Below are 8643 nucleotides of genomic sequence, written 5' to 3' on the forward strand. Positions count from 1 at the left end.
ATCTGAGATTTAGTTGAGGAATGATGGACATTGAAACAATATAAACTTCTTATTTTGCAAACTTTATAAAACATTAATCTTTTAGACATATGAAACCATAGAGATGATGTCAACGAGGTTTTAGCCATGTTTTGGAATGAGAATTAGAGGGAATTGAATCTTAGATTTAGTTGATGAACGATGGAGATTGAAAAAATAGAAAGTTTTTTATTTCTGAAACTTTATAAAACATTCTTCTTTTTTACATTGGAAACCCTAGAGATGGTGTGAAGTTGCTATTAGCCAAGTTTTGAGATGAGGATGAGATGGTATTGAATCTTAGATTTAGCTCTTTTTTTTTTTTTTTTGGTTGGTAAGCTGGGGTTAGGCAGACCCCGAGCAGATATATTAAGAACAATAGAAAGGATTACAAAGGGGGGCCACAAGGGCTACAAAGGCAAATAGCCAATAAGAAAATCAAAGTGGATTGCTGAAAAATGCCACAAGGTGGGCTACAGATAGCACTACAACACCAACATCTAGAAACAATACTTGTCTTCAACACATAGCATAGGGGCATTAAGCTAATCTGATGAAGAATGTGAACGAAGAACCACTCCCTCCCAACAAAGATCTGCAAGCGGCTAGCAAGGCACATCCTTCTCTTCTTCACAAGATTGGGACTACTACACTCTAGAATAAACCATCCCATCATAATCAAGGGACACAATGTTCTGGAGATCTGGAGGAATAGAAACCAGCTGAATATCTTCGCCTTTGATAGAGCAATTTGGTTTTGAGAGGTAATCAGCTGCTTGGTTAGCCTCTCTCCAAATATGAGAGATTTCCCAGCTTTTGAATTTGTTAAGCAGGTTCATGATCTTCTCAAAAGTAGGGATCTTCTTCTAAGGACAAGTCCACATCTTCTCTATAATTTTCACAGTCATCATCTAATCTGATTCAAACCAGATGTGCTGAGTATTCTTTCTGTGGGCAAGCTCTAAGCCATGTAGGACTGCTTCCATTTCTAACCCATGAATCTCTTCCACAGGTTTATCAACAGAGAACATGGCTATGATATTCCTCTTACCATCTCTTAGAATCCTCCCAATCCCCGCACCTTCTGAGTTGAGAGCGCCATCAGTATTTAATTTGACCATTTCCCCCACCGGCACAACCCAAGAACAGAACTTTCTATCAGTTTTTCTATAGAAGTAGGGAAAGTTCCAATTTTTTGACACTTCCTCATTTTTACCGGACTGAATATCCTCAAGGTTAAGGAATAGAACTCGGTCTCTAATGGCATTTAGAGCAGCAGCAAGGATTCTTTGTTTATGAACCTCTTTGTTTTCAAATATGCGAGTGTTCCTCTCCAGCCAAATCATATAAACAGCAGTGTTAAAGGCTATTCTCATTGCTGTAGCTGTCTGCCCTCTTCCTCTAAAATTCCTCCTAATCCACTCTTCCTCTTTTGCTAAAGTTCGGAACAGGTTCCTCCTATGAGTAAATCTCCATAAAATCGACTTCCAAATCCAAGATGAGAAGGAGCATTTGAAGAATAAATGGTCAATGGTTTCAGGATTGACCTTACAAAGGGGGCATCTTGTTTCTCTGGAAGGGTTCATAAACAAAATTCTATCTCTTGTGCTCAATTTATAGGAAAGAGCTTGCCTGGTAACCAAGCTCTGTCTAGGAACACTACCCTTAAACCAGACCGAAGATGTCCATTCCAAAACAGGATGCTTCTTTCTCACTTGATTCCAGGCGTTCTTGATGCTAAAAGCACCATCAGGAGCAGGTTTCCAAACGGCAGAGTCATAGGGATTCTGGGAGAACAGGCCAGAAATTGAGGTTAGGTCAGAATTTTGTCCCAAGTCCCATTCATTCGGAATTCTTTAACAGATCCTTCTTTTGGGAGGTTAAAAAGCCTACCATCTGATGAATTGAGTGTCCCATCTGGGTGCCACGGATGCTTCCGAAAATCAATAGAAGACCCATCCCTCATGTAGACACCCTCATTTTGCTACACTTTAACCAACAATAACCTAATATATTGATCCGTGGAATTTCATTAGTAAAGTATGCATCCTCAAATTTTCTGAAAACCGAAATGATAAAGAGATGTACCTGGTGAGATGATTAGATCCGAAAAATTGAAAAATACCCTGATTGGTGAATTTAGTATGTTAAATACATGTGAGAGCCCCTCTATCATGGATTTATATGTTTTAGGTCATTAATATCTTGATCTGACTTTACGGATCATCAATCGGGACAAAATAAGCTAGGGTCACTTCACAGCCCGGGACCTGATTCCATTCCGAGACCCGATTTCCGTAAATCGTTAGATCAAGGGCAGATCTTAACCTGGGTGTCTTTCCTTACTAAGAATTTGTGATCATTTAGTCAAAATAGGATCGATCAAGGTTAATCTCAAATTCAGATCAAACATTGTGTCACTTAATTGAGCAAAAACCCAGTGAAAAATCACGGATCAATGTGGGTGAAAGAGAGCCGTCGAAATAATTTAACCAAATTATCAACAACAGTGCTTTCAGTACTTTAATTGTTGTCAAAATTCATATTTCAAAGGTTAGGATCATTCATAAAAAATTGATTAAGTTGGTTGGATCAATCGAATCGTCAATTTGATCAACGGTTGGAAAAACGATTCGCTGTTAAAAACCGACGGCTCGCATTGGTCAAAAATTCTGAAAATAATATTTCTATGGCAACATTGGGCTTAAATGAAAGAGGAAAAATCAACAATTTTAATGGCGAAAGAATTATCGAAATCGGACTTCAAAATCTCCTGAAAACCGCGTTTTTCAATTTTTACATTCAAAATATTTGAAAAATCTTTTACAAGATTCTAGGAGATTTGGAGGCATCATCTTGTCCATTCTTTCGATCGAAATTGATCTCAACCACCCAATCTTATTCCATATCATTGCAAAGATTTCAGGATATTTAGAGACCCGATCTCGCCCGTTCTTTCGATCACATGGAGATTGCAGTTAATCGCAACCATCCAAATCGTTGCCATTCTCTACAAAGGCAACCAAATTGGACATTTCCCTTACCTTGAAATTTGCTTCCAAAATCTACAAAGATTCCAAGGACAAATGGCATCATCTTGGACCTTGAATTGTTCCTAAATCTTTAGTACTTGATCCTGGCCGCATAAGTGCCTGCCATTTTTAACATAGCCATGGCTTAAATGGAAGATGCCAAAGAAGAGAGAGAATATTCTAGAAAAATCCGATCTTGGCCATTCTTTCCCCTTCCTTTTTCCATCACTCAATCTCCACCCTACACCTCTAGGCCCTAAAGATGGCAACCTGGCTCATCCCTCACCTATAAATACCCATGCTCTCTTCTTTCAAAAAAGGAGAAAAAAAGAGTAAGAAGACTCAAAGAAAACTACTAGAGAAATCCTCCATATCCCCGCCTTCAAATCTTGTCCTATTCAAAGGATACCCAAAATCTCCATCACAGGTAGGTGCACTATTCTCAGATTTTTTCAGGATTATTTGATATTTTTTATGTATTTTTGCATGATTTTGAGCATTTAATTGAATTTAATTCAATATTATATGTGTGTGCTCAAAATCACGATCTACATGAGTGTTTCAATTCCGATTCGTCCCAAAATTTAATACACTGATCTATTTAAATAGACTAAAATAACCATCGGATTGGATCGGACATTGAATCAAAGGATTTCAAAGATTTGAGTGATGAGTGAAATTTTATTTAAAATAATGGCTGAGAAATTACAAAATTCAAAAAAATACCCATCTCAGGATGATCTATTTTTTGGAATTTAAAATTTTTCTTGTGTTCATCGTATCAGAACAAGATTAAATGGCGTTTTCCGGAGTCGTAATTTCCTCTAAAATCGTGTTTTAAAAATGGAAAACTCTTCAAAAATATCTTTTCGACGAAGAAAAATAAAATATATACTAAACAGATCCAAAAAAATAATGAAATTTCTTGGAAAGATAATATGACGCTGATACATTCTACCTTGAATTTTTTAGAAATTTTGGATTTTTTTTGGTATATTATTTTATGCTTTCTTTGAAAATTAACAGATTTTGTGAGAATTTTTACTGACATCAGATCACAATTACAATTCACAAAATTTTTACATTAATCTTATATTTCTTATTTCTTGCTTCTGTAAAATTTTCAATTCATTTGGATCTTTGTTTATATGGGATGTAGTGTTAATTCATAATCTGGTCTAAAAATTGAAAAATCCGAAATTGATAGTAAATAGTTTCTAATATTCATGAAAATCTCACAGCATGTTATCTTTGTTCATATCTTATTTCTGTAGAAATTTCAATGAATTTAGATTTCTATTTCTAGCAGTTTCTGTGTTATTTTGGCAATCTGGTCTTATTATTGTTAAATCAAAATTAAATATGAGCTTAATGTAAAACTCTTCAAAACTCTTTCAATAAGTTACATCCCATCATTTCTTGCTGCTGTAGAAGTTTCAACTTATTTCGAATTCGTTTGCAACAATTTCACTTGTAAAATCACTCATATGGTTTAAAACCGAAAATCCTTGAAATCTGAAATTAATTAACTTCAAGATCTGAAATCGATTCATCTCGTGTCTTTCGGAACCGTTGGATTACGGTTTCTGTCATAAGAACCCTTAGAGCCCAATTTAGGAACACTGGTATCGTTTCTTTTCCTAAGTTTTAAGGAGTCTTAGGTTTTAGGGAGTCCTAGAGTTAGGAGTTCAGCCTCATCACGTACGTTTGCTATAGATAGCACCCGTGCCATAGGTCTAGTTACACTAGTCACCCAATCTTTCCCTAGGACAAGCCTAGTTACCTAGGACGTAGGTTAACCTGCATTAGTCTAAGGAAAAACTTGTACTTAGATAGGATCATATAGCATCTTAGATGAAATCCTAGGATAATAAAATCTTCAACTTGAATTAAATAACTTCTCCTAAAACTGTTGAAACAGTCAATCCCGTCTAGGTCGGTGTCATAGTTGAGTTAGGCATAAGTAGCTAAGCTGAGGTGCACCGAACTACGTCGACTCTGATCCCAGTGAGGCTTGGTTACGTAGGCAGCTTGGATGTCTGATGGCATACCAACCGCGAGTCGGCTCCACAACAAATTGTGGGGGTTTTTGTATATTAATTTGCTTGTACATGCTTAATTAAATTATTTAGGATTTTCCATTAAATTAGAATTTTAGGAGAACTTTCACTTAGATTGAATCCAGACAAATTAAGAAACCAAGATAAACATTTAGGATTCACATTGAAATTTAGATCATAGGATGCATGTCACATAGCTAGCACATTAATAAAGAGTTGAATGAGCCATTTAAAATGAATTTAAAAGAGTTAACTTTTGAAATTGAAGACCGATTATCGGGCAGGAATGGTGCATGTGGTGGATAACTCCTCATACCTTCCATTCTTGTAACCAGGTAGCGAGTCTAGATTTCTGGTTAATCATGGGTCCTAGATCCCACATCTAGGTGGCGACTCTGTCAGTCTCTTTTGTGTGGAATTCGGATTGCCTTAGTGATCCCAAGTTCACATAAAAGACGAATTAAAATCAATATTAAAATGCACACGCCAATCGCGTGGGTACGAGAGACCAAGAGAGGCGTGGCGGCTCGCGCCGCACCCCTCTCGCGGGATCGGGTCCCACAGTTTGGCGACTCTGCTGGGGACCACCTAACTTTATTACAATTCCAAAGTACACAAACAAAGTCACGAGTCGAGATCCTCTCTCCACTCCGCTAGATTAGGATTAGGGTTGATGCCTTGAGGTAGCACTGATAAAATGTGTGAAGATTAAAAACTTTCCCTTTGGGGTTAGGATATAAATCCCATCATTTCGAAAGATCGCATAGGATTAGTCATTCATGATCTATCCATTGAAAGCAATCTTATGCTATCTCATCTCATCTCTTGATCGTACGTCTGTCAATCTTCCATCATCTAATTCGATCATGTATTCATACTTTCTTTTACTGGCAGGAACTTATCCCAATCTCGTGTTCATATAACCCTGATCATTCTTGTATCATTTCTCTTGGCTTACAGGCATCATGTCTACTCGTACAATTCTTGATTGGATCCGTGGTACATTAAGAGAATCTCACATCTATGCCATAAGCGAGCAAGAGAAAAATCTCTTCGGCTATATGGCGACCATTAAGCTCGATTAGGGATTACTTTATGCCGCATCAGAATGTTGGGATCTCGATCATCATGTCTTCCGTTTTGGCAACCAAGAAATGTGTCCCACCTTTGAAGAATGGTGTGCCTTATTGGAATATCCTGGGGATGGCCCTCTGGTGAAGCCGTTCTGTGTACCAAATTATCATCCTTTGTTCCTTCGCTTGATGAATAATCCAGATGAATCCATGAACTCTTTCATGAAAGGCCAAGAAGTGTCCATGCAACAACTGATTGACATTTACCCTCCTATTGGACACATTGGTGCTGTTGATATTCAAAAAGCCTGACGGCGCGCTTTGAGATTCTGCTCCTTTGCTAGGTTCCTCACTGTCCAGCCTTCTCGCTTTGCGTCAGCTGTTCTTCTGGACCTCGTTGATCAAATGGATCGTGGCGCCAATCCAATTCCTACTATGCTTGCAGAAACCTTCAATGGATTGGATGATATGGCCCGTCTTCGTGCCAGCTCAGGTCCAGGCTCTTATGTTCGCTCCTTCGTTGGTTATTTCTCAGGATGTCCTGCTTTACTTCAAGTGTGGCTATGCCACAAGCTAAAAATCGCAGCTCCTGTGCATTTCGATCATACGTTATACACCTTCAGTGAATGGCGTCATGATGTTTCCTTTGATCATAAAAGCGATTGGGTTGAATGGTTAAATTCTCATTTATTGGCAAATCCCTGGAATCCAAGAAGCCGTCTTCAACATTGGAGAAGCTAACTACGTTTGCCTTCTTGGTCTCAAAAAGACTTCCTTTTATATTCCTGCCAGGATTCTGCATCAGTATGGAAGGGAGCAATCTATTGTGCCTCCCCTTCGTCATTTTTATCCGCCTGAGGATCTCAACCCAAAGATTGTCAAAGCCGTTTCATCTGCTTGGGATGTCAAAATCATCAAACCTTTAAAAGAGTCAGCTGAGCAAGATTGTCGTCCAAAGAAGAAGTCTAAAAAGAATGCTTAGTTCCACGTTTAATCTTATCCGTTTATCTTTGAAAGAATGAACCATGTACTCAAGCTTTAATGATTGATCAATAAAGTTCATCTTTCTCTCTCATTATCCTAGTCTATGCATGCATCATTGTTTACTTATTTCCGTGATTTTAAAATGTGTCTTTCAAATATTTCAGGGAAGTAAACATCATAGCTAACCCTACTACTCCTTGGGTTCGGGTCTCTTCGCGATTGGAGAGGAAATCTGTATCCCCGCCACCTTCTCTAAGAACCCCAGCATCTCCTTCTTTCCCGTCCTCATCCTCACCAATGGCAGACAACCAAGATGGTCTTCCACTCGCTGCTATTACCGATACACTTACCTTGATTCTCCAGCAGCTTCAAGAACTCAAAGAAGAGAACCGAGTTATCAAGGCTCAGCTTTCTGAGAAGTTGGGACCGTCGTTGTCCAAAGATAAAGGGCTCATGCACCAAGCAGCTACTTCAGCAGCACCTGCCCAGGCAGTGTTCATCACTATCCCTGATAAAACCGTAGAAGATCTGGAAAAAGAGAAGTATAGCGAGGATCGCAGTAGTCCTTCTCAGTCCATGATAGACAAGGCAGTTATGGAAAAATTAGAAACTCTTACCAGGAAGGTTCAGGACATCCAGTTTCAGGACCAGGGCGGCTTCAATCCCAGTGACCTCACACTGTTTCCCGAAATCCGTCTCCCTGCTAATTTTCAAATGCCAGATTTCGACAAATATGATGGTGTGGGTTGTCCAATCACACATTTGCAAATGTTCACCATCATGTGTCAGCCTCAAGGCTTGTCTCCTGAACAGATGGCTCAGTTGTTCCCTGTTTCACTTACTAAAGTTGCTAGGAGATGGTTCATGGTCCTAGACAAGACTCGTTACAGGACATGGAAGGATATCAGTGAGCAATTCATCAGGCAGTTCAAATATGATGATGGGACAGAAATCACTAGAAAGGATTTAGAGAGAACCAAGCAAGACTCGAGAGAATCCTTTCTGATTTTTGTGAAAAGATGGAGGAGACTAGCAGCTCAGATGATGGAGCGCCCTTCTGAGGAAGAGCAGGTTCAAATAATCATGTAAAATATTTCCCCCCAGCATCAGTATCACATGTCGTTGCAGTATTATCCGGACTTCAAGCACTTTATCGTGGCAGGCACCCAAATAGAGGAAGCTATGGCTCAAGGTGTATTCAACCGAAGTAACCCGAATACCAGAGAATTCAGGAAGCCTCCACAGCTGAAATCAATAACCTTTCCCGCTCCAAGCCTCAGCCTTCAAAACCTCAGAACCCCATGGTGATTGATTATACCCAACCTGCTGTTGCACCTCGACCACAGGCCCAGACAGAATTTACCCCTCTCCCTCTTCCACCATCTGAGATACTCAAGGAGTGTCTATCCTCAGGTCGCATAATCCTGCCCGACATTAGGGCTCTTCCTAATCCTTTACCAGCAAATTGGCCAACAG

General features: G+C 39.2%; 1 protein-coding gene across 1 annotated transcript; it reads right to left on the minus strand.

Annotated features, from left to right (window-relative positions):
• Positions 1-929: 929 nt before the first annotated feature.
• Positions 930-1977, minus strand: LOC143862932 (uncharacterized). Its single transcript, XM_077373839.1, has 2 exons — positions 1912-1977; positions 930-1805 (listed from the first exon to the last, which is right to left on the minus strand). The coding sequence occupies exons 1-2, from the start codon at positions 1975-1977 to the stop codon at positions 930-932; spliced, it is 942 nt and encodes a 313-aa protein (XP_077229954.1).
• Positions 1978-8643: the final 6666 nt, after the last annotated feature.

The sequence above is a fragment of the Tasmannia lanceolata genome, unplaced genomic scaffold (genome assembly GCF_043159265.1).
Source record: "Tasmannia lanceolata isolate RefF3 unplaced genomic scaffold, GAP_Taslan_0.1 ptg000038l, whole genome shotgun sequence".
Lineage (NCBI taxonomy): Eukaryota > Viridiplantae > Streptophyta > Magnoliopsida > Canellales > Winteraceae > Tasmannia > Tasmannia lanceolata.

Coding starts and splice junctions, on each gene's coding strand:
- LOC143862932 (XM_077373839.1), bottom strand. CDS start 1,977: ATGGGTCTTCTATTGATTTTCGGAAGCATCCGTGGCACCCAGATGGGA. Junction 1,806..1,911: donor GACACTCAATTCATCAGATG/GTAGGCTTTTTA, acceptor CTGTTCTCCCAG/AATCCCTATGACTCTGCCGT.